The 27,000-nt window shown below is 27.8% G+C and overlaps 1 protein-coding gene across 1 annotated transcript in view; it reads right to left on the bottom strand.

Annotated features, from left to right (window-relative positions):
- Positions 1-4,264: 4,264 nt before the first annotated feature.
- The window catches only part of LOC142331054 (fatty acyl-CoA reductase wat-like), a 64,880-nt gene continuing 42,144 nt past the window's right edge, over positions 4,265-27,000 (bottom strand). The window contains exons 3-9 of the mRNA XM_075376690.1: positions 22,412-22,651; positions 19,809-19,954; positions 17,941-18,050; positions 14,877-15,066; positions 12,051-12,299; positions 10,770-11,027; positions 4,265-4,617 (exon numbers count right to left, since the gene is read on the bottom strand). Of these exons, the coding sequence (XP_075232805.1) occupies positions 4,440-4,617; positions 10,770-11,027; positions 12,051-12,299; positions 14,877-15,066; positions 17,941-18,050; positions 19,809-19,954; positions 22,412-22,651 (1,371 nt within the window). The 3' untranslated portion in view covers positions 4,265-4,439. The remainder of the gene's footprint in view (positions 4,618-10,769; positions 11,028-12,050; positions 12,300-14,876; positions 15,067-17,940; positions 18,051-19,808; positions 19,955-22,411; positions 22,652-27,000) is intronic.

Raw genomic sequence — 27,000 nt, forward strand, 5'->3', positions numbered from 1 at the left:
ATTCTTGATACAATGAATACAATTTCTCTAAATTTAAATCTGATTTAAAAACTGTTTCTTGGTTTTCAATCGTGAACAGAAACTCTCATATTTTGGGATAACATTTATGTGTTGAATAACATTTTGAATTACTTCTTCTTTTGTGTCGGGTGTATGCCATCCTCTATTGTCTATTTCTAAGATCCCTCCAGGTTTTTCTTTCTTAATTGATTTTTACTACGACTGTATTAGTATATCTAATACAGTCGTTTTTAAATGCACTAGCTATAGCTAGTGCATTTAAAAACATCACTTTACACACCCTTATTTTTACATCATTTATGTTAAAACTAATGAAAAGAATTTTCTTTTGGTCTTACTTCAATGAAGGACACAATGAACTCTTTTTAAATTGTACCCATACTTGAATCCTAGAAAGTCTTAAAAATTTCATTCAGTTTTAATTCAGTAATTTTTTGGTAATACTTAGGCCATACACGGAGGCCTAATTTCTTTTGCAGCTACCTCTTTGCCCTTTTTATTTTTATAGCATTCACCACCTATGTTCTTCTGTTAGCGAATATTACAAGTCCACTGTTCAATGTTTTTCTGTCGTTTTTGACCTTGCTATTCAATAACTGTTTTATTCAATTTAATTAAATAACCTTGTTTTAATAACCTTTCTCTTAGATTTATGCATTTCATTCTCTGATTCAAAGCTATGTCTAAGATGGTATGTAATCCTCATCCTCTGAAGTATCTTCAAATTCATTTAAATACCAATCTTTTTCTAACAAATATAACACTGCAACTTGATCATTTTGACAGTAATTGGGAAAAGCTGAGGTTACCTCATAGGCTTGTGAAAATAAAGGATATTGGTTCATTTAAATAATTTTCTACAGCAACATTTTTCCCCTGTTGTTTTTGCACAATGTTAGTTTTTGCAAATAAAATGAAACCTTGATAATTGTGCAGCTAGTCAAAAAGTTGAATATTTTAAGATAATTATTAATTAAAATTAATTATTACAAATATACAAAATATTGTAAACCTTAAAAAAAACAAGAATAATTAACCGAAGATAGCATTAAAATACAAAGCATTCACAGTAAGATTTTTCCCAAATGCCAGGAAAGAATTACCCACATTAAAGCAGTAAAATGTATAATTGTTATTGTAAACAGCTGTGACCTAGAAAAGTATAATGTAATTTCCATAAATTTTTCCTGATATTTTTGTTTACTTACTAAAGGTTCTGATGACAAATTTTTTGTTTAAAAGCTGATTTTTCAATTTCAATTACTCTGCAATCAGTTTCAGGATTACTAAACAATCATGAGGCAAGTTTCTAATTGATTTGGTATCTTTATCTCAAAGCCAAAGCTACATATACTCTCCAGATGGCCTTGCAATGTGTCATAAGGCTTAATAGGCGACCTAAAGAATTTTGTGCTTATTAATGTTAATAAGCACTATTTATAATGTTATTATATTAATATATAATATATTAACGTATTTATTAATGTTATAAGATTTTCATAATCTTTGAGTATAAGCCAGATTACATTTACAATTAGCACGTGAAACACCATGTTGAGCAGACCACTGGAACACTAGGATAAGTTAGCATATTTAAGAATTTCTTTGAACAACTACTGAACCCTTGCATTAACTGAATACCAAACCTTAGGGTAGAAAAATGTTACTTGCTTATATTCTGATTTAATGTTACTTCATTTTTTGTTAATATGGACATAACTTTTTTATCTTTTTGAACACATTTTAAACACTAATTAAAAACTATTGTTTTAAAAAACAAATCCTGTACAAGAGAGTAAATATGAATAATAATTAATTGAATGAAAAGTTTATTTAGAAAAAAAAATACAAAATTATTAGTTACAAACGCTAGAAAGTTTAGATGGGCAGTAAATATGAAATGAATATAATTATAGTTGACTTAAAAAAATAATTACTTTACATTATATGACTTTGAAATATGTTAAAATACAATAACATTGAATGTTATGAAATTCATTCTTCTGACATATTATGTAGTCTTGAGACTCCTCTCACATTAGCTACATCAAATATTTGTAGATTATTTTAGCTCTAGTTTTATACTTCTAACTAACCTCTAACAGAGGTATAAATCACCATGTACGCATGATGTACTTAAGTCTAATTGTTTTAAGAGGTAAATTATAGAATGATACCTTGCAGTTGGTGTTATTTACCTCAATGAAATTTGTTCTTTCAGTCATTTTAAAAGCAGCTATCTCATTTATTATCCACAAATGGAGGTCGTGTTGTATATGACTGGAAAGAGTGTATTTTTTGTGCTCTTTCTATATGATTCACTTATAAACGCATTTTTGACAAAAATGAAGATTGTGTCCTTTACCTCTGGGCTACAGATATATATATATATATATATATATATATATATATAACTTATAACATATATAATATATTATTTATAATATAAATTATATACTACTGCTACCAATATTACTGTATATAGTTGTGGTGCACCCATAAAAATGACCATTTTTTGATATATTTTTTATTTATTATTTTTTATTTATCATTTTTTTTATTAAAGAATTATTTTTCCAGTGGATCTATTTGGGCACAGAGCCATGTGTAGAACGCAGAGCCATATATATCTTTGCATCCTTCTTGACATGTTGAGAATCATCTTCAGATTTATAGTTTGAAAGGCTTTCTCTAAATGTTATGAAATTCTTCATTTGTTGTGTATCAATTTTAAGATACATCATCCTTCATCATTCTCCACAATGAGATGTTGGGTGTGGTAAGGGTCTGATGATCCTTGTGAACCAAGACCAGCCTAGTGGCCTGGAATTTATTATTTAGGAAATTGCATATTCTTATAGCAAAATTAGCTGCAATCCCGTCTTGCTGTATCCTGAAATATTTTATAATATACTCTTGAAGTTAAGATATTATTAATAGTTCATAAAATACGATTCACTCATAAACCCTCATTAATGGCAATAAATGACACCTATGGAGGACAGACACCGCATTTGAAAATATTGCTAATAAAAAGCACGGCAGACCCCAACATTAATTTAATTTCTCTATCTAATAGTTTATTCAAAAATTTTGGTGGTAATGGATTTTTATGTTCAATTTTTTTAACATGATCGTGAATTGTTGAACTTGTTATTTAAAGTTTAGGGAAGAGATTTAATTCGAGACTGCGCAGTTGAATCGGCAATGGGATACATATTTGCGCTTTTATGTTCTTCCATGCATGAGGAGGCCGTTGTTTAACAATGCTGGAAGCAAATGCATATTTTTTTCCTATAAAGTATTGTTACTTTATAAGCAGTATCTTAAAAGTGTTCACAAAATACATTCATTATTTATGATATTATTCACCTCATTTTCTCAACATTCATGCACACAAACTCATGCTATTAACTGTTCCTCAACAATGTAATTGCATCTTCAAGTCAAAGCTTGTGTGACCTTGAAAACAGGGATACCAACTGCAGTGAAGAATGTTTTTTATGAACCGAATATGCACGACCTTAAAACATAGCAAATTTTAATTGCAAGGAGGTGTTCAGGGTCAGATATACTGTTTATTTAAAACTGAATTCAATTTTTTAAGTGTTATTGTTGTAAATCTGTTACAATCTGAGAAAAAGAACACCTAATGTAAAAGTAAATCATTAATTAATTAATATCTAAAACTTGGTTTAAATGCTAATTTTTCAAAACAGTACTTTTGGCGGTAAAATTATAGACACATTTTCTAGATAGAGAATAAATTTAGTTCTTTCCTAGTTAAATTCTATGAAATCACCATTTCTGACTGTTCTATAATTTGCTTGAGTCACAATACAATTTTTGGTTGAACACTTATTATTCATGCAGATTATACTTACCAGTAGAGGTCAGGGAATATCACTTAGCTTGTGTATTCAGTCAATAGATAACAAAAATGCAGGTCTGCAGCAGGTGAATAAAGCCACAGAAGTTTTCTTCTCGCTAGTTATTAGTATATCATTAATGTTACTGTTTTGCAAGGGTTCTGCATTAATTCATTTCCTTTTTTATTAAATTATTTAACTGGGAGTAAATAAAATACAAATTGACCATGATTCCAGAAAAAATAAATCACATTAAGTATATATTTATTGTGCTGAATACAATCAATAATTTCAGAAGTTATTTATTTTTTTAAAAAAACAGCCAAGAATTTTTTTAAAAACATATATAGGTATTTAAATAATTTAAAACAAGGTTGGAATTAAATAAGTTTTTTTAATAAATTCACTCACCTAATATCTAATAAATTATAAATAATAGAAGTTAATTACAAGGTTATAATTATAATAATTATCATGATGTTTAAAATAACTTATTTACTTAATTATACATACTAAAATACTTTATATTACATAAATACAAAAATGAAGTTATGAAATTGGCAAAACATTTTGCATTTTCTCTGCGTATACATTTGTTGAACTTTCTGTATAGTAATTGTAAATTAAGCCTAAATAATACATTATTATTGAACCAAACCAGTACCATACTATGTTTCCAGCTATAAAAGTTAGAAATGTTAGTGAAGCACAATGCAGCCAGTACAACCTGTAAAAAAAAAAAAAATGTTAAGTTTTTGTTCTTACGAACTTTTACTTATGTAAAAAGTCTCGAATGGACATGATGTATAACAGATTGTGTCAGCAGAAAGGGATACATAAATTCATTATTTTATATTGTCTGTCATAATATTTCTTATGACTGATGCATATTAATGACATTAATGAGAAATAATTTTGTCTTAAAGGAATGATATATTTGTTACAAACCCAGCCTCTATTGAACAAAAGGATTGTGTTATTTGTAGGTTGAATAATATCACTTAAGGTATAATAATATGCTGATATGAAACAGTATATTTGGCTTACTGAAAAGAGAATAAAAGATAACTTCATCCTTGTTTCATGGCACGAGATGGTATTCCTGGGAATTGCTATACAATTTTTGTAATGAATTTGCTTGGTGTCAGGTTACCATCAACCATTAGAGTTATTGGCACTTGACATCTATTTAACCACTACTTGTTCTTATATTCACCTTATTGTTACCTTCATAGGTGGTGATTTCTACCTATTTCACAAGTTAATTACTAGACATGATGAGAAAATTCTGATTAGCAATTCAAATATCATTTATTGGATCAATTTAACTACCTAAATTAACTCTTTGGAACTTGCTTCTCAGTACCAAGCCCATGCGATTGGACAATATGTCTATCCCATAAATGGTAATAATTGTATTTTCTGTTGCTCAGTTGTAAAATTTTTAGGCATTTTGTTTAATTATAAATTTACATGAAGTTATTAAATTAAATTCAAAAGGATAAATAGAAATAACCTTTTACTCCTAAAATGTAATACTACTTTTATCTAACCAGATCAAAAATCTATTTCATGTTGTACAGCAAATTACTTCAGTCTATAAGGTTGAATAAAGTATTTTTTTTTCTGTTTAGCCTCTGGGAATCACGGTCAGGTATTACTTCAGAGGATGAATGAGGATGATATGTATGAGTGTAAGTGAAATGTAGTCTTGTACAGTCTCAGGTTGACCATTTCTAAGATGTGTGGTTAATTAAACCCAACCATCAAAGAACATCGGTATTCACGATCTAATATTCAAATCCGTATAAAAGTAACTGCCTTTACTAGGATTTGAACGTTGGAACTCTTGACTTCAAAATCAGCTAATTTGCGAAAACGCCTTCACCACTAGACCAACCCGGTAGGTCTGAATGAAATATTGCTCAAGCAATATTATACTTATTTATTTATAGTTAAATTAAAAGATCTCCGTTTACAGAAATAATATTTCTGCGTTAATGAATTTTTAATAATACTAATTAGTTAAATCTGAATTTTCTTCAAACACGTTTTCTTTCATAAAATATGTACTCAAAACATTTAATTAATTTATTATCATCACATAATTGTGTTTTGAAGTGGCAAGGATTTTTAATATTAGCCTACCATTTGAAAGTTGACGTTCAAGGCCTGACCAAACCAGTTTAACGACAAATTGTTCCTTGGTATCCAGTCATCATTCTACTGTTTATTCTAATTAATTGTCAGGACAAATTCCATGGATGTAATAAGCTACAGATTAATCAAGAAAGCTGTACTTGATATGCAAAGACCTCTATGTTATTCAAATCAATCAGCCTTTATTATTTTGTATAATTATTATTTTTTATGTTTTAATATTAAATGTATGATCACTTATTTTTATTTTGATGCTATTTTGTTAATGATTTTCTCAGTTTCCCTTTAAGCCAGTAAATATAAGATCAGTTTTTTTGCTACCCATGGAACAGGTAGTGCCCCTGATATGGCTTATATGTATAATTATATTCTGATCTATGCAAAATATTTATTCATTTAATTAATAATTTACAAGGTGTGATCAACAAGTATCATATTCATCATTGTGGAAATTGATCTCGATCTGTTTATTTTCATATTATTCACAGCTTTCCTGCCATTGTGGTCAGCTGCTGCTTGCAGCTGTAAAAGTTAAATGTATGAGTGGCTTGTGCTTTCATTGCCATTCAAAATGACTGATTGATTTGAGCAGAGAATCTCCATTAAATTTCATCAGAAACTTGGCCACACACAAGTAGATACAATAATCAAGGTTCAAACAGCTTTTGGTAGTCAAGCTAGGGCTATTACACAGATTAAAGAATGGTATCACTATTTCGAAGATGCTCGTCGGAAGTGACAAACGCTCTAGGCTAACTTTCCACCAGATTTTTTGCAATTGAAAAAAAATCAATCAATTTTAACAGACGGTAATGAATGATTGTCTTAATAACAATTATAGAGCTTCAAGATAAAGTAGGAATTTCAGTTTGCTTATGAATCAATTTTAACGGAAGTTCTTGGGATGTAACGCTTAGCAACAAAAGTTGTCCCAAAACTCATCACTAATTAAAAAAGAAAAACTTATTGCAAGATATGCTGGAATTTGCTAATAGTGATCCTGATTTTATGGTTCTTTCCTAAGCTTAAAATTCCACTTAAAGGGAAGAAATTTGAAGACAAAGAAGATATAAAAAGTAATTCGATAAGAGGACTTATGGTGCTTTCTAAAAATGCTTCCACAAATGGAAATAGAATATAACTGTGTTACATCCGAATGACCTATTTTGAAGGGGACAAATCATTGAACTACAAAGGCTAGATATTTTTGTTTTTATAAGTCAAGGTTAAATACTTTTTGATCACACCTAGTGTGTTGTATAACCTCTTCATTCATTATGCTCAGAACTATTACCTTGCTGAGCATTAGTATTCCAAACACAGCTGTTTTTTTACCTTACTCTGATAAGGACTTTTATCCTTGTCACTGTGAACCGAGTTTAATGTACGAGTAACTGTTAAACAATACTAGGGCTTGTTGCAAAGTACAATAAGTTTGAAGGAGAAGCGAGTTACAAGAGAAGGAAGGAAGAAGAACAAAGTAGATGAATTGGCGCGGGAAGTATTATACTTCGTACGAACATTAACCTGAATTGTTATCAAATCAAATAGTAATGTTTAAATTCTTGATAACTCATATCGCTTGTATCATCACCTCCAATATTTAAATCACTATCGCTATGTACGTTAATAACATTTTCAGTGGCTTTATTAATTAAAGGTTCCCGAGACAAATAAGGTGTTTCTACTTTCTTTACGATTTCCATTCGGCATTCGGCAACTGAATTTGCTCATTCTTCAATTAATTAGCACCATCTAATTTAAAATTAGTAACTTTTCGCAACATACTCTTTTAAAACCGCTTAAATTTTTTCAATCGAATATAATTCCGGAGAATAAGCAGGCAATATCAAAACATTGTGACTTTTCTTAAAACTGAATCGATGTAACGCGCAGCTTTTGCAGTTCTGGTTTCAACATTGTACTCGTAAATGATACATTTTGTATAAGCCAGTCGACCATGTCTGCTTATCGGGTGTTCGAATTCGGAGAGCGGTTCAGATGTTCATTATGGTATGAAGCATTATCTTACACAGAATTCATACAGTCATGGTAATTTCCTGGTTTTGGTATCTGATTTAAATATAAGAAGGGCTTTCTTGACAATGCCTAACATCTTTACCTTTAGAAATTGGAGGAACAAGGTTGCGGTCAAAGCCATCTCTCCACGATATTGGTTTGGTATGACTGACTGGTATGCACATAGGATTCGTCTGTGTATATTATAGGTCCGTTTTGATAACGGTACTCTTTAATAGCTCTTAAGTTTCCTATTATATATATTTCATTTCCATTTGAACCTGATTTCTTTGATAGCAAAAGACAGCATAAAGACAGAAGGCTTCCTTGAAAATTGATTTTCTCTCATACTACTGATAATAGTGATCGAAGAGTAACGCGTTCACCTTTATCAATGAAAAAATTATTAATCCTTTCACGAATGACAATTAACAAAAGTCATCCACGGCGTTTTATTTTTTTAGTGTAACAATTTTTTTTAGGAGTTTTTTTAACACTGCGTGAAATTCTCGAAACTTGGGCGACACGTTTCTGAATTTGTTAAGAAGGATCTGTTCACCTTGTGCCTCTTTTGTCATAAAGTTAAAAACATTAAACACAGCTTCCGTAGTCTTTATTTTTGCCGTTTAGCCTTCGGGAATTACCAGTTCAGAGGATGATATTTATGAGTGTAAATGAAGTGTAGTCTTGTATAGTCTCAGTTCGACCATTCCTGAAATGTGTGGTTAATTGAAACCCAACCACTACTTCCCTCGTCTGGCCTTGGATAAGTTTACACCCCCTAATTTGTTTCTTTTATACCCACTACTGTCACCTTACATGATAATAAAGTGGAATTATAATAGTATCCTATGCCAAACTTATTGTAATCTAAAGAAAAGAATCCATTAATAAAAGAAAATGTAAAAATTAAAAAAATTGTAACGATGTCGATAATTTTCGTAAACAAAACACAACACGATGCTTTCGCAAAACTAATATATTACACTTATTCAAACACACAACAACAGCGAAGAAGCAACTGAAGACGAATGCATACCCTCATTACCGAAAATGTGTTGTCTCTATGGAACTGCTTGAAGGACAAACTCACTGTAATGTGGTTTGTAACAAGCCCTACGTCGTATTTAATCATGAGTAAAAGCTAAAAAAATAGAGTTCTCATTTTTAGATATTATCACAATACTAATAAAATGTTGTAAACACTTATAAAGTGTTTATATCCAATAATCTAAAGTGTTTAAAAATCATATTTATTTGTGCATAATGTGAAGATTAAGAGATCAGTAGCTGCTAAAAATATGTATCGTGTGTATGGTGTCTGTAATATGTAATATTCCATACAAAAAATGTAAATGTTGGTTTTTGAAACATTCTCTTTTGAGATTTAACATTTCTAGTCAATCTAAAATGATTGGTTAAGCAAGCATAAAAGTGCTGGTTATGTGTGCTTAAGAAATACTAATTTTGGATCAAATATGAGACAAAACTGCTTTGGAAATTTCAAAATTTTCTATTCAAAATAACAAACATACACATTAAATTACATAGTATCCCAGCAGTAGGAATAACAATTTCCAAGACACAATGGAATTAGAAACATTTGAATGGTATCCTGGAAATTGAATTATGGGAAGTGAGAGTAAATGCCAACACCTAAGACATATTTAATATATTCTTTCCTAGAGGTTACCCAACTTAAAAAAACCATTTGTTTGATCATATTAATTAGAAGTTAATAACCATAATAGCAATCAGTATCAGATAAAAATTTATATTGTGAAAAATAATAAATTTAAAGAAACATTTTCAATATTTCCACAAAAATTGCTTTGAGATACTAAAAATATGTGAAAAATGTCATATTCTGTATAACAAATAAACATACCTTAGTAAAATATTACAAAAATCTTTATAGAATTTTGATATTTCTTCTATGAAAGTAGCTCTGCCTTACACTCAAGCCAGTATTTTTAATTCATACAGTTTACTATGAATGTTTAAGACTTATATTTCTACTTCATTTAACAGACTACTGAAATTAAATCTACTAAAAGGTTATAGAAGACATAATTATAATTATAGATAATTGTACTAAGTATTTCAATTAGAAAATTATTGTAATAATAATTCAAGGTTTATTCAAAGTGTAAAGACACACTTATAGTTAAATAAATAAATAATATTCAACGTTTATAAATTATTAGTTGGTATCCCTACCATAAATTTAAAACAGCTGATAAACTACTACTTTAACAAAAATAATGATCATTCATTCAATAAGGTCCCTCCTTTAAAAATACACTTTTGAAGTGTTCACTAATGTTTTCAAAATTTTCATTAATGTACTTTGTTTCAGAGGTTTAAAATAATTTGACATTTACTTCTATCTCAATTCAGTAAAAGCAGTTCAGTAAAAGTTAAATCAATTATGACATTTTTACAGATATAACAGTTTATTTATGGCAGAAGAGATATTGACATATTCTTTTGCTGTTGGAAAAAAATCTATTGGTACAATGTGAAAAGTGTTGGATTATAGCAAATGATTACATTAAAAAAAAATATGTTCATTATTAAAATATTCGATTAGATTATGTTAAAATAATTACAATCTGTTTCTTTACTTAGTGAATAAATGATCTTCATTTACTACAGTTTTACTTAGATACATTAAATTTAAATCATTTAAATACATACCTTTGAACCCTTTTTATTCCGATTGGAATAGATGACAAATCATCTTTCAGAAGATATTTTCTTGCACCACGCATGTAATTATAAAAATATTCTTCCCAGTTGAGTTCTTCAACATTGAACGGAAATATTTCCTTATCTTTTTGATTTAATGATTCCCATAAATCTTGCGTATTTTTATCATAAAATTCCCATTGTCTTATTGAAAAATATGACACTAATTTCGTAAATTTTTCAATTTTTTCTGATATTTTTAATAGCCTGAAACCAAAATAAATAAAATTATGAAAAAAGTCATATTGTAGTTTTAAGTATTAGTTAAATAAAGGTTAAGTTGTCAATTTTTATTTTCTTCTTACATTATTCAACTTCCCATATAATTTTTTTATGATCAAAAACTGATGAAATTGAAAACATTTTTCTTGGTCCTGAGCATCGTCCATTTCCTCATATGAATAACTTCCTCCCTTAATGTACATCCATTTTTTCCTCTTCTTCTACTTCCTTTCTTTTTTTTTAACTTTTATGATTCTTCAATGAACAAAAGTACTTTGAAGAATTGCTCTAACCTGAATATTTTATCTACAAATTCTGTTCCTCTCCTATTCTTCTCAGTATTTTACTTTCATTTTCTTTATATCAGTTTCCCTTTCTTCCATTCTTTTCCACCATTACATATAAAATTATCCAAGTATTCCTATCAGTTATTTCTGAGCATCCATGACTGAGATCTATATGATATTACTATCCACATTAAGTACATGACAAATCTCTTACATACTTGAAAAGTCATCAAACTTTCAAAACATTTAAATAATTTGTGTAATTTTTCCTGATGGTACAGACATATATATTATATATTAACTATTATGTCTAACTTCCTTACATATTTCTGCTACATAAATTATTTTTTCTGACAGTAAAGTACAATCATCTGTAATTCAAAAGGCAAAGAACACAATTAAAAATTTCCCATACTGGTCATTTATAAAAACATAATCTTCCAGGTATTTAAAAACAGTATCTTCTATGTGTTAAAAGCAGGATTTTCCAATTATTTATGTACAAAATTTATTAAATTATAATCAACATAATTTCTTTGTTTAATTAATTTAAGTTTTTTCATTTACTTTTAATTAGGTTATTAATGCAGTATAGTATTAGTTTTAATATACCAACATTAAGAAAAGATACTTTTTAATTAAGTATACTTTTAAGCAAAATTATTTTCTAAAGTTATTCTTTTAACCACAGTTAAGCTAAATTACTAATAATTAAACTTACCCTGTTTGTTTCCCAAAAACTTGTGCGATACTATCAATGACTAGTGCTGGTAGGTAATGCAATAAAAATTTTAATATTCTCACTTTTAATCTACTTTTGTGGATTGTGATAAATGGATACCATATTGCAAAAACTGTATGGGGCCAAAATCTATAGCAAAGTGTGAAGAAATATAACCATGTAATTGGATTTCGTGTGGATGAAACCATATTGTATATAGGTGGATCTTCAATGCTGTCTTTATTTCTTCTGTAAAAAAAAAATTGTTTTACTATATACATACATATTTCTTAATTACATATAAGAAAAAATCCATCCAAAATTCATGAAATGTTTAATTTAAAAAAAAAATCGAAGATTTCTTCCAAATGAACAAGTTAAAGTAAATTAATGGTATTTTCTCAAAATAACATTAACAAAGTGATTATTTTATTGTACAAAATGAATTGAATTCAGATTGAAAGAACATTTTTATTTAAGTACATGGTGCTCCATGATATAGTTTTAACTGAATCTTAGTATACATAATTTACCATGATTACAAAATAAAGAACAGTTCTTAAATTGAGTACAGTACACTTTAATCTAAGGTGAAAATTATAAAAACTTTACCCAAATCTGAGTAAGCTTTTGTTCTAAAAATGAAGTTTTTTCAGAGATTATCATTTGTCATGCTAAGTGGTTGAATGTAGCACTGGTATTTGAATTAGCTTTCATAGAATTTTGTTTTTTTTGTGTTCATAAAACAAGGAATTATTGAAATAATGCATCTAGAAACATTGACACTACAACAATAACATTTATTACTTCCTGAAGCAGTTTCTAAAGAAGTTGTATTAGAGCTAAAACTAACTTAGATTCATGAACAGTTTTTAACAATTGTCATCTTAAATGAGTGTTTTCTAGTTTAAAAAATTTTTATGCACTATATTTCATCTTCTAATTAATAGTGCTAAACATCCAGTTCCTAAGTCCTAAAGGTCCATTAACCACCCCCTCTCCCCCGCAATCCATAACTTAAGCCTGTAAACAGAGTAGTGAATATATGCATGGTGTATTTGAATTTTTTAATAAGTTATGTACTTGTACTTAGTAAAGTATTTTACTCATAAAAAGTTAATTATATATATATATATATATATATATAATTATAATTTATTACCAGTCATTTGTTATTTATCACAAAATCACAAATGAGTGGTAATAAATTTTCATTCCATTTTTCCTCCAAAATTTAAATAAACAGTATCACAAACTTTGTTATTAAGCATTTTAGGACAATTTTGTTCTCTTCCATCCTGTACGTTTATACTTTTTTATTAAAAGAGCTATGGATGCTATCAGTGTTATCATGGACTTATTTTCATATCAATAAACAAATTTAATCAGTACTATAAAATATCATAGAAAAAATCATACAAATGATGTATTGGCTCTAACAACCACATCGAAATAACTAATTTTAACTAGAGTTAAGAGAAAAAAACAAATTGGCTGAATTATCAGTTGTGATAAGTAGATGGTACTAATGTAGTTACTTCCAAATAAAAATCTTAAAACATTACTAGAAATCTTTCAAAAGTACAATAAATAAAACCAAATTGTGATGAGCATCATGAATAAACACAGGTTGTTTGTCGATTATATCTCAGCGCGGCATGTTAAAAATAAGCTAAAATTTTTTTTTTCCAGATTAGATACCCACTGGAGAAATAGTTTAGCCTAAACAAACCATCTCAGCCAGTACCCATAGAAGAGATAAGATCTAAAAAGTTTGCTGCTCCACTTGTAGTTTTCTTTAGCAACTATTTAATTTTGGTTTGGCTTTATATCAAATTTTTAGTAATAAAAAGCATGCATATTTTTAAAATAAGAAACCATATTTACAATTCAAAACAAGTATTGCAATGGAAGGTTTTGCAAATATAAATTTTTATTATTTTTTTTTTTTTTTATTATAAAAAATAAGTATAAATAATTACTTTCTAATTTTAAGTTATAAAAATATTTAAACATTTCTTACGTTTATTTATATATTATATTTATGTAAACTTTTTATTTTTAAACAGTTAGAAAAGGAGAAAATTATTAGTTCAACTATTAAAAATTTTGTTCATGCCTTAATTGAAAACCAAATCTGCTGTTTGGCATATAATTCTTTTTATAGTTTTCTACTAAGTTCCTATACTGCATACATTTTTTTTTATATAACATTAAAAAAAAATTCTGCTTAAATCAAGAAGAAAAAAAAGCATATTCACATAAATCATATGGAAATATCTTTTTATGGTTTTCATAATTTTACTTAGAAAGAATCATTGTAACATGACATTTTTAACTGGAGAATGTGAGAAATGCTGCTGCATTCAATGCAGCAGTTATCAAAGAGGAACCAGTCACAGAACACAGCTTTTACTATCAGTATTTTGTTTTCCTCATATTCTATTCATATTTTGTTTTCAAGGTACTATTCCTATGACATTCCAGGTATTTCTACTGAAACCATTATACGTGGAAGGAAATACAATATATATCATCTTACTTAAATTCAAAGCAAACCATGTTTTTTTTTTAAGTCTGTCCATTTATTTTTTATTTATCTCAACTTGTATGAGATTTATTATAAATATTCCTGATATTGTACTGATAAATCAATATGAATACATCAAATTATTATCCATTCAAAGCTTACTTACATACTTAAAATGTTTAATAGAATGATTACATGTTCAGAATTATAAACTATTTTATTCAAATATAACCTAATTATCTTTTTATATTTGTTACTAGATTTATAAATACCTTTGTAATTCAATTTTAACTTACCTATTATCTAAATGCCATGCTGAAGCAAGTATTGCATTAGCAACCATATCAACTGGCACTACATCAGCTTTCAAATCAGGATCACACTCCATTATTCTCATTATTCCTGTTGTAGAAGCAACAACAACTCCTGATGGTCCATATAAATTATCAATCCAACCTGGGACAGGCTCTTTATTTGAAGCTACAACTGAAATAAAAAAAAAAAAACAACATATTTTACAATTATTTTCTTTTATTGGATACCAGTGCCAAAATATGCTTCTAAGACATCATCTTTGTTTATAAAAAAAATGTAATTAAGAACTTTAAAAAAATACAGAATGAATTGAAAATAGTTCTATAATTAATATTCACTAATAAAACAAAAAACTATAGATTCAGTATATCAAAGTAACTGAAATAATCAATCATATGTGTAATCAAGAAGAAATGGGTTGGAAATTTATCAAGCTAAGAAAATAATATATTAACAAATAACAGGAATAATAAAACCAAAAAAATAATCAGATGTAATGTTATTGTAACTTATGTAAGTTTTAAAAGCCCCCAAAAATGTAGATCATGTAAATTGTTGAGGTGATTAATAGGCTGAAAGTGTTTTAATAACGTCTTTATATTTTACAGTGATAAAATATCTTACTTTTTTATGTTGCTTTTGTAGTTACATTAATTGATAATGTATTGAGAATTGTAATGTAATTGATAACTGATAAGTATTAAGAATTAGTTTTAATAACTCAAATGATGTATCTGACGTAAAATTCTGATCATAGAAAAAAAGGTTGTATTACATGCTTTATCATCTACATACATTGTATCTTCGAAGTCAAGGTAGGGCTAAAAATTGCTCATTTTTATAACCACATGTACAAGATATATGTGAAATATTTCGTTAAGTTAAAGAGCAGCTAAACAAGTTTGTGTTATTTAATTAGTACAATTTGATAATGAATTCAATTTATTGCTTTGCTAAGATATAAACAATTTTCTAGTACTTCATTAGATACAAAAGTTGTGACAGATTTTAATAGTCATTGTGATTTTTGCTTTCTTATGTTGAATATTTATAAAAATACAATATTCTGTTTGATGTGAGCTTATAACAAAAATATGAGGTAAAATGTTAACATTGGCCATGCCTTCATACTTTTCTATCCAGCATTGTGGAAATTTCATATTCAGAAACGCTAACATGTTGTGTTTGCAAATAATATTACTGTAATGAGAGGAACAAAATTTTGGTAACTTAGAACTTGTTCCATCTATAATTTAGTGCATGTAATCCATTCAGATTGGGATGATCTAAAGAAAAATGAGCTTAATACACTATTGTATATGAGAACATTCTATACGTTCATTTTGGAACTATCACATTTGTATTTAATAAAAGCATATACTCATTCATTAGACTACAATCTGATTTATATGAACTTAACCATATGCATGAAAACAGCTTAACTGAACGCTAACTTACTCTAAAAATGCTCAGTGAAACAGCGAAATATTTTTTAACAGAAAAGAATGTATTTTTGAGTTGTTGCCTGAGACAGTTATATAACAAATAAATGTTTGTGACCAGTAAAATAGAAACCTTTGTCAGGTGAGAGTTTTTTTTTAAGCCACAGTACTTAAAATCAGAACCATATTGATTCCTTTGGACTCTATATAGCACTCCCATATAGCTTCAGCAGGCTCATTACTAATAGATGGCCTGTTAGAATTTCATTTAGGTAATAATCTGTTAGTTTTCTTTATTTGGTGATGACAGTTGTAAAAATTATTCTCATGCAGTGATATTTCATTAAAAATACAACGTATTCATGTTGAACATTAGTCAAAAATTCAGATTTATTGACCCACATAATGAAGCAATAGCATTTTAAACTTTCATCTTGAAGGTCCCAAGTCTGAACTCTGGTAAGGATTGGCATTTTTTCTTACACAAGATTTAGATACCTATTCCTATGCATAACCTTGTGAATATGCTGTAAAACATATAAAGGAAAAAACAACACACTGAGCTTTCTTCTAAACTCTCCTTATCTCAATTGATATACTATAATACCATTCCTGATTTAGCCGAAAACATATCTAAAGTCCCACTGTACAAGTCAAATACTTTCAAGTTTACGCCTCATCATAGTGTCTGTTGCATTGATGAACAAATGTGCTTTCCTCTGGTATTGAACATTTTCAATATTTCACTTCATTAATAGATAATAGATATGGTCAGAGGAAAAAAATGTTTCTTGTGATGTTATTATGAAATCAAAGAGAATATGTGATGTAAATACTAACTGATTATTAAGGAGATATTATTGGGTTTAGTGTGAAATTATAGTTTTACATTTTTAACTGGTCTAATAAGCTCATAGGTGCTGAAAGTAAGATATTTAAATTACTATAATCTGTAAATGTATAGTTGATTGTTATTAGCTGTATTACATTGTTGATTATGAATATTGTAATATCTAAGTGATGCTTCCTTGCATTTTTTGTTATGTGTAGGAGATGACCTTCCTGTTTGCCCAATTTAGAAGTTGGGACAATTGTTTCAGGTAACCTTATAAATTCCACAGTTGTGTTCAGCATTTCTAATTTAAAAGCTTGCTGTGTTTATTGAGCATTTTAAAGTCTTCTAATTTAGTTCATTGAAGAATGAGACATCCATTGTGATTTTTTAATTACAACACAAAAGCTATGATGTAATTTTGTTTTGAATTTGAGAATTCCCTCACCAAAACCAAATCAATACTCCTCTCCCTGCCTATGTTACTTCGATGTGTTACTCTGATACATTTATTACAGTTATTTTAAACAAAAATCCATTAATAGTGTAGAGAATTGCAAATTTTCAATACCAGAATATTGTATCTGTTAATAAAGAATAAATTTATTATCACAGTAAATAAAATCCTTATTGATGTATAAGTGTTTTTATTTTAACAGTTTTTAATTTTAATTTTAATTAGATGGGAACACTGAGAAACTGAATTCTATTTTTTACGCTTATAAAATATTAACTTTTTTGATTAAAATGATTAGAAAATAAAACACTTACTTATACTGGGTCTTACAACAGCTGCAGGAATCCCTTTACTATGTCTTTTAACAAGCTCTTCTGCAACTGCTTTGGTATATACATATGTATTAGGAACATCTTTTAACAATCTGAAACAGAAAAAAGTTCTTTAATTGCACCTATTCCTAAGATCAGTTTGGAAGATTTTTGACCTGCTTAAAAGTGTTGGAATGAATAAAATAAGACAGAAGGTCAGCCAGCATCCTTAATGAGGTAGTAATGTAAGATATACATCTACCAATATTTAGAGCTGAGAATTGAAAAGGAAATTAAGCAAAAAGTATTAAGTGCTCAACCATTTAATTTAAACATGCAAAAATAGTGCAGAGATATTTTATTAATTTTTTCTATGAAGTTTAAGGATAAAAAGTGCCATTTGGTTTATTTTAATTTTTGTGGTATGTTTTATTTTGATAAATATATTGATATTTTTTATATTGATATCACTCAAGTTTTTTTGATATAGGAGTAAATTGAAAAAAAAAAACTAAAAAAACACAGCTAGCAGTTTTTTCATATATTTTTTTATTAGAGGTTGAAGAACTGTAATGTGATGTTTTGGTTTTTGTTTCATGAAAATCAGCTTTTTAAAATGAAAGCTTCAATATACATCTTGTAGAGCAAAAACGTTTTTTTATTTGTTTTTTAATATTCCTAGTAGAATATGCATTAAATAAATAAAATACAAGAAACTTGAATTTAACAAAATGTGTGTTATATTCATTCCATTATTATAACTTGTTTTAAGTTCATTCAAATGTTTACCCAAATGTAACAACCAGGATTGTCAGTCATTTTGTTATTTATCCCAGGAAAATTAAAAACAAAAGGAGCAAATAGTTATCAGTAGATCAGACAAACGAAGAAGCAGTACGTACAATCCATTGTTTTAATACTCAAAAATTCAAATTATTCTATGATAAAAAATTTCTGAAAATATGTGCCAGCAGTGGTCTTTAGTTTCTGCCAAAAATAAAAATTATCATCTTAGTCTAAGTTATTTACTACAAAGTACTTGTAATTTTGAGTATAATGAAAACTTTTTATGACTTAACAATACAAATGATAAATCAACTGTTAAATGTAGAAAAATAGGATGAATTAAAGACCTTATTTATTTTCTCAATAATAAGAACAGAATGGAAAAAAATTAGTTAGGAAAAAAGGAAAACAACAAAAGACAACATTCTAGGAATAATAAATTGTTTCATTCCTTCACACTCAGTTGAAGTGTTGAAACTATCTGAAATTATGTTAAGAGAATTATTACGTTTAATTTGATTATGAATTAAATTTATTTTTATCAATAATTATGATAAATACAATATGGTAATAAGAATATGTTGTTAAACTATTTAAAATAATAGTGAAAGACTGTAAAAATTATAAATCATTAAAGACTTCATAAATTTAAAACAGCTTGCTTTCAAAATACCAGATCTTTTTTCCACATTAGCTTTAGAATTAATTAATAGCACCTGCTTTAATAAATTTAATCAGTTAAAGGACCAACTGAAGGATCATCTTTGGAAGAATGAATATATGAAAGTGTATCATTTTATATTTAATCATTTTAGTGTTATCAAATGTAATTTTAGTAATTCAATGATTCATTAAATAACTAAAAACACATTTTTTAATTGACAAGGCCTATTTTCAAAGAATGAATTATTTCCTCATAAAACCTAATTTGCTGTATTATATATTACCCTTAGTGATGATTCTGTTATCTACTAATGTTTGATAAGCACTAACCACAATATATTTATTATATTTTGATATTAGTATTTTGGGTTAGCTGTAAATAATTTTCATACTCTGCAGAAAGTTTTTTCTATTAAACTTACATGGGTGTCAGCTGATCTAACTGTTGATTATCAAGGCATTCTGTTAATGTTATTAATTTCTTGCTTTCAAGACTTGGTGTATAAAATGTTTCTTCAATTTTACTTAAGTGACAGTTTGAATAAGCTGTTGAAACATGTACAAATGCCTGAAATAATAGGAAAAGAAAAAAGTTAAATGGTGTAAAGAAAATACAGTCAATCATTTTATAAAAATATTTATCAATCGTTGACTATCAACAATTAAAAAGAAAGAATTGATGACAATGAGTTTATAATTGTTCAAATATCAAGGAATAGTTGGTAAATTAGTACTATTCTACTACTCCCTTCCACATAACATTTCTAAAGAATGCTTGATTTTCATGATGGATAAAATAAAAAACTTCTTTTTGAGGGAATATGCTTTGATGGAAGTATTTACTTCATTATTTCTGAAAAATTAAATTCTGCATGTAGTAACCTTTTTGATCTTATGCTGCAGTCCTGTAAACTAAAAATGATACTACAATTTATAATGAATGAAACAAAGCTAAAGAGTTTTTAGTTTTACATTCATTAGATTACATTTTTAATTATTTGCTTTAGGCCTAATCCTTTTTTTCAATATAAGTAATATTTTTATTAATTTTTACATTCATGTATCTTTTCTTTTTAATAAAACAATTTTAACATAAAATATAAATTTTAATATGCATATAAAAGGATTTCTTTTTTATAAATTCATATTTATTAATGTCTACTAGAAATGAAATTAAATGTTTAATGAACTCCAGAAATTTGTTATTTCAAGTTCAATTTCTTATCTTCAAGTTTGGCAGTCTAGATACTCGCATATGCGGGATGATTGAAAGGTTATGTTGTTGTACATGATTTCGTCATATCGCTGTTCGGTAAAGTTATTTTTGTGTCGATCCTCGTAATCGTTGATTCAATGTTACATTTTTCTCGTTCGGTGGATTAAACTGTAATTTTATCGTAATTGCTACACACTAATTAATGCTGAATCGCAAATATGGCACGGAACTAAAGTTAGTTTAGATTTTTTCCTATTTAGCCACCGAGAATCACAGTCAGGTATTACTTCAGAGGATGAATGAGAATGATATCTATGAGTAAGTGAAGTGTAGTCTTGTACAGTCTCAGGTTGACCATTTCCGAGATGTGTGGTTAATTGAAACCAACCACCAAAAACCGCCTGTATCCACGATCTAGTATTGAAATCCGTATAAAAGTGACTGCTTTTACTTGGATTTGAATGTTGGAACTCTCGAATTCGAAATCAGTTGATTTGCGAAGATGCGTTCACCACTAGACCAAACCGGTAGGTTAATTTAGATTTGTCAACGCTAAACCATTAAATTTTAAATTCATCCTACTGTAATATGATGATTTAGAATGTTCTGAATGATTTGCTTTTTTATGTTGATTATTGTTTGCAACGGCTCAAGAAAAATAAAACACGTTAAGTTGAAAGCATAACAATATATTGTTTTTCTCAAATTTACTGTTCATATGTTTGCCACACATTAGACAAAACCTTTTTGAAGTAGAAGATGGAGTTCTATACTGTACAGGAACACAATTTATTTTTGCATACTATTTTATTTTTATTGTGTTTAATTTTTTGGCCTATTTTTTGCGTTAAGTAATCTTAACCATTATTATTTAAGTTATCACTTAAATTAAGTAAATATGTGTAAAAAATTAATGCTGGTATCTGAATGTGGTTTTATAAATTAATTGCTATGCAGTACATGATGATGAATTGCAAATATCAAGCAGAACTAAAGTTTAATCACAGTTTAGAAACTTTGAAACTATTTTATTAAGGAAAAAAAACTTATGGAAATACATAACTATTATTGTAAATTAAAAAAATTCATTCTTATGGTGTGAATGTAAACAAAAATACCTTTCGATTATATTATGAAGAATGTTTGTTTTATTCAGGATAAAAATTATTCATGTAGAATGTATGATTGTTTGATCAAGAAATAAAAGTTTAGCTTTAAAATGCTGTTATCCAATAATTCTCAGTTGTGATAGTGACAGAACACAGTAGAAATTGTATCCATATATTTTTCCAAAGTTTAGTTTATGTACAATTTGAAGCACAGTAGCAAATTTTTAATGAGTTAAAAATGCACAGATTAAACATTCCTGTTATGTGGCTGCTGCTTAAGCAGTTCTAATTAAAAATTGTATTTTTGAAAAAAATAAATACTACACCAATACGTAATTGACTAAAAAATTTTCATGTATTTATATTTTTTTTATGATTTAGGTACTGTAACTTGATGTAAATGCTACTGCAAAATTCTAATTTTTTGTAATATGGTAATTAACCAGTAAAATTGTTTAATTGTTAGTAATTATTGTTGTTACCCAGTAATAATTAATGGGAAGTGAGAAGTTTCTAATTACCCCCAGTTAGAAATTTCAATCTTATCCACTAAATATTACCAGAATTTTATTTTAAAACAGTTAAAATTAATTTTTCTGGAATTTTTTTATTATTAAATTCCAGATAATGATTCATAATCTATAATTTTATTTATTTTTTAAATTGTGTAGATACAAGTATATATAATTTATTATAATACCTTCAAGTTTTTCATGCCTTTTGATAATGTAAGTAGATCTCTTGTAGCTGTAATATTAATTGCAACCGCCAATTGGAGTGGTTCATCAAATTTTACTGTTGCAGCAGAATGAATTACTATTGTTACATTTTCTTGAAGTTCTTTTTGATCTTCACTTGAAAGGCCCAACATAGGTTTAGCACAGTCACCCGAAATTAAAGATACTTTTTCAAATATAGATGGATTCACTTGTGAAAAAAGCTGAAAAATAAATACTATTTTTATAATGTATTGTTAACATAAGAATGTAACTAAAAAAAAATAAATATAGTGAAAATACACTTGTTCTGTTTTAAGTTGGTTTAGTTGATTTACTAAAAACATGCATGTTTTATTTTTAGAAATTTAATCTTGAAATTTTATTTTCAGTCTTTGATTTAAGAAAAACATCAGAAAGAGTAAAACTGCTTAAATCATAAATACACTTGTGTGATAATATTTTTATTAATTTGTTTGATTATTAAAATACTTAGTTATGATTAAGATAATAGTTTTTATTTTTGCACAACATGAAATTATACTCCTACCTACATAGAAAAGGGTCTTTTTATTCATGAAGTGGCACACTTTATTAATTTAAATTAGACAGAAGTTTTGCTTTCAGACATAGTTAATTATAAGTCTCCATCAATTAAGTCATGGTGAGCACTGTTAACTGTGATATCAGTATTTCCACTTTTGAACAGTTGTATAATTAGTTGTGGAAAACCATTTGGTAGTAATATTTGCATGTACAAGTAATTCTATATCTATACAATATTTTATTTAAAAAGTAGTATTTACAATTCATTTATTTAAATATGCTAATTAATGTTAGAAAAAATTAAGAGTGTACAGATATCACTTTTTATATATTAAAAATGTTTTAAAAACATTCATCATCAATTAAAATTAACATTATCATAACATAACATTCATCATCATTAATTTATTTTAAAGACATACTATTACTTTATGCATAAATTCAATTAATTCACAAATAGAATATAAAGTAAATAGGAAATAATGTAACTTTTTAAAAGATTTTCCTTATAGCAATTAATTCTCTTAGTGTAAGATTTATACTGTGTAGGAATATTTGACATATGAACAAGTAACATATATGTCTACAGTTGCATATTCATTTGATTATGAAGTTGCTGGTTAGCCTTAGTCCATACCTCATTGACCGTGAATATAACTTGTTATATGTGTACAACAAGTAATATAAATATTGTTGTATTTCATATAAAGTTGTAATACCTTTTATGGTCTAAATTAACATTTTTTCTATTGAATTCTATAAAATGGCACTAATTTAATGCATGTTAATTATGTATTTAGTTCGTGCTATGGTGTTCAAGCATACCAAAGTGGTATTATCAGTATAAGTTTAGTTAGTCTTTATATTAATCATGAGACCTTGCCGATGGTGAGTTGGCTTGAGTGCTTAGTGATACAGAGGTGATACTAAAGGTGCAACTATTGGAGAGGTATCTGTTGAGAGCCAGACTAAGGAATGATTCCTGAAAGAGGGCAGCAGTTCTTTCAGTAGTTGTTAAGGGCGTAGGTCAAGAGGACTTACGACCCTCAAACTTCCGAGTACTGGGCAGCTGAAAGCAATGGAAAACTACAGCTATTTTTTTCCAAGAAAATGTAGCTCTCTGCATTTTCATGTAATAAAGATAGAGGCACCTTCCTTGTTAAAATATTCCGGAGGTAAACTAGTCCCCTGTTTGGATCTCCAGGTGAGGACTGCTAAGGAAGGGGTCACCAGAAAATTAAAGTATAACATTCTATGAGTTGGAGCGTGGAATGTTAGAAGTCTAAAAAAGGTTGGTAGGTTAGAAAATTTAAAGAGGGAAATGGATAGATTAAATGTAGATGCAATAGGAATTAGCAAGGTTCAGTGGGAGGAGGAAAATGACTTTTGGTCTGGTGATTTTAGAATAATTAACTCGGTTTCAAATAAAGGGCAGGCAGGGGTAGGTTTCGTAATGAACAAGAAGACAGGGAAGAGAGTAGAGCATTTCAAAATGCATAGCGATAGAATCATTGTAATAAGGATAAAATCAAAACTTAATCCGACAATTATTGTTAATATCTGTATGCTTACAACTGTCCATGATGATGATGAGGTAGAATGTGTTTATGAAAAAAATTACAAAGCAATTGAACACATAAAAATGGTTGAAAATTTAATAATAGTTGGAGATTGGAATGTAAGCACTGGAAAAGGCAAGGAAGGAAATATTGTGAGTGAATACGGACTGGGCAAAAGGAATGAAAGAAGGGATTGACTTATTGAGTTTTGCATGAAGTATAATTTAGCAATTGCAAACACCCAGTTTAAAATAGAAGAAGAGATAGTCTTACTAGGCCATATATTAAGGCATTCTGGAATAGTCGCCAGAATGCCTTAGTATGATTACAGGTATGCAGTGTTTGGAATATGTAAAACAAATTGTTAGGGATGTAAGATTAGGGGGTATGAAACAACTGGCACTAGATAGGGAATCTTAGAGAACTGCTTCAAACCAGTCAAATACTGAAGACAAAAAATAATAAAAGTCTAGTTTTAATTTTCTTTTTTTTATAAATTTTCCTCTTGATTGAAAGCCTAGGCTGTACAAGTATCCAAACAAATGAAATGACAATAACAAATAAATTTTTTTCCTTTGTTTTAAATCTTTAATAATTTTGTCCAAATGTGTCGTTTAATCCTGGTGATCTTCATTAACCACTTTGAATTAACTGGCTTCTTCCTTATTTTGATTCTGATAATACGATGTCGTTCCATCAGTTTGGTTTCTGGAAGACCAATGTCCTCTAAACATCAAAATTTAGAAAAGCATTTGAAAAGCTTAGCATCAAAAAAAAATATATATGGAAGAGTTTTTTCTTTATCTTCAAATTTAATTAGGTTGTACCTCTTCGTTAGAGTTACCAGTAATTGAAAGAACGACTTAATTAACTACTAGATCCTCCTGAAAAATAAAATTTCCTTATGAAAGTTAGTAGTTTATCAAATTTTAAACTGTTTTCACACTAGTAAAGGAATTTTGAAAACATTAGACTAGCCTATCACACGTTTGGTATTTCTCAGTGATCAATTGGTGGCGGTCCTATGATTTTCTAATTCATTATTAAAGCCTTCCTTTTAGTGTCGGTTATCTTAAAAACTGGAGTTACAATTGTAGGACCTGTTTTATTCTGCTTCCCAACTTTTTTCCCAGCTCAAATTACATAAGAAACCATTAAAATGTGCTCCTTAATATGGATCCTAAAAATCACATTAGGGCTTCATTTTATTACAAATCTGAAATCTGAGCTGTAACTCGAAAACAAAGCGTTTCCAGAACTTGGCTTATATGAACTTTTTTTCATTATTTTCATCAGAAGAAAATGTTCTAAAAGTATCTCTTTGTCTTCGTGGGACACTCTGTAGATGACTCTATCCAAATTTTTATATGCATTTATTTATTAAAAATTTATAAAATATCTTTGTGTAATCCAACAAGATTGACGGGCATGACAAAAACATTTTTTATATATAGCAATCTGTTTTATTATACTTTTTATTACTAGTAATGCTTTTTTAAAAGGTTAAACTCATCTGACTAGTTTATAAATAAGCTATTATATTTTTTTTTGTACAATTATAAAATTATTTATGCTAGATAATAATCTTTATTAATATTAATTACATCATGTACTAAATTACTGGGGGACTTCACATAACTAGCACTTCAGTTTCTTGATTTCTCCAACAATTTTGATTTATATACTGTTACGTAAAAAGAACACAAAAATTTAAAATATGTAGAAAGATTTAATTGTTGTAGTTATTACAGTTTTATTGTTTTGCTAAAAACAGTCAAATTTTAACAGTGTTCTGCTTCATAATATGCAAGGTAGAAAACAAGTGTCTATATATAAAACATAAAAATGTAAAATATTTTTATTGAAATGCCCAATAAATGAAAACTTTTGATCCAAAAATGTCCATAAGCAAGGAAAATAAAGAAAAGATTATTTATTAAAGAGTTAATCAGGCATATTTTTTAGAATTTTTTTTAGTTGCACATGAAGCAAAATGAAGTCTTAATATTTCATTATAGAAAAACAAAGATTATTTGTGATAGGTAGATAATATAATTTTTTTTGCTTCTTTTCTATATTTCTTTCATTTTTTCAGAGTGCACGTTGTTTTCTTCTGAGTCTCTTTCTTCCTTCATCCATATGAACCTTTATGTTATTAATTATTTGTCTAAACTTCATTCTATCCTAACAGTTTTCCTCTTTTATCCCCAGATATTGAAATTCCTCTTTCCTCTGCTTTATGTATCATGTTTGGCTTTTTAGTTTCCAGAGTTTTTGGAAAATTTGTTTATTTAGTATCTTTAAATTACTTATGCAAATCATGTGATCAAGGAATTTAATCTTCTTTTTGTAATTATAGTTTACAAATATTTTGGGGTTTTGTAAATTTCCTTACTCTTCCTAATTTATTAATTGCTACTTTTTAGTTTTTATTTTTTAATTGTTACAGTTATTGTTTTATTATATTT

This window comes from Lycorma delicatula, chromosome 10 (assembly GCF_047948215.1).
Source record: "Lycorma delicatula isolate Av1 chromosome 10, ASM4794821v1, whole genome shotgun sequence".
In the NCBI taxonomy this organism is placed as follows: Eukaryota; Metazoa; Arthropoda; class Insecta; order Hemiptera; family Fulgoridae; genus Lycorma; species Lycorma delicatula.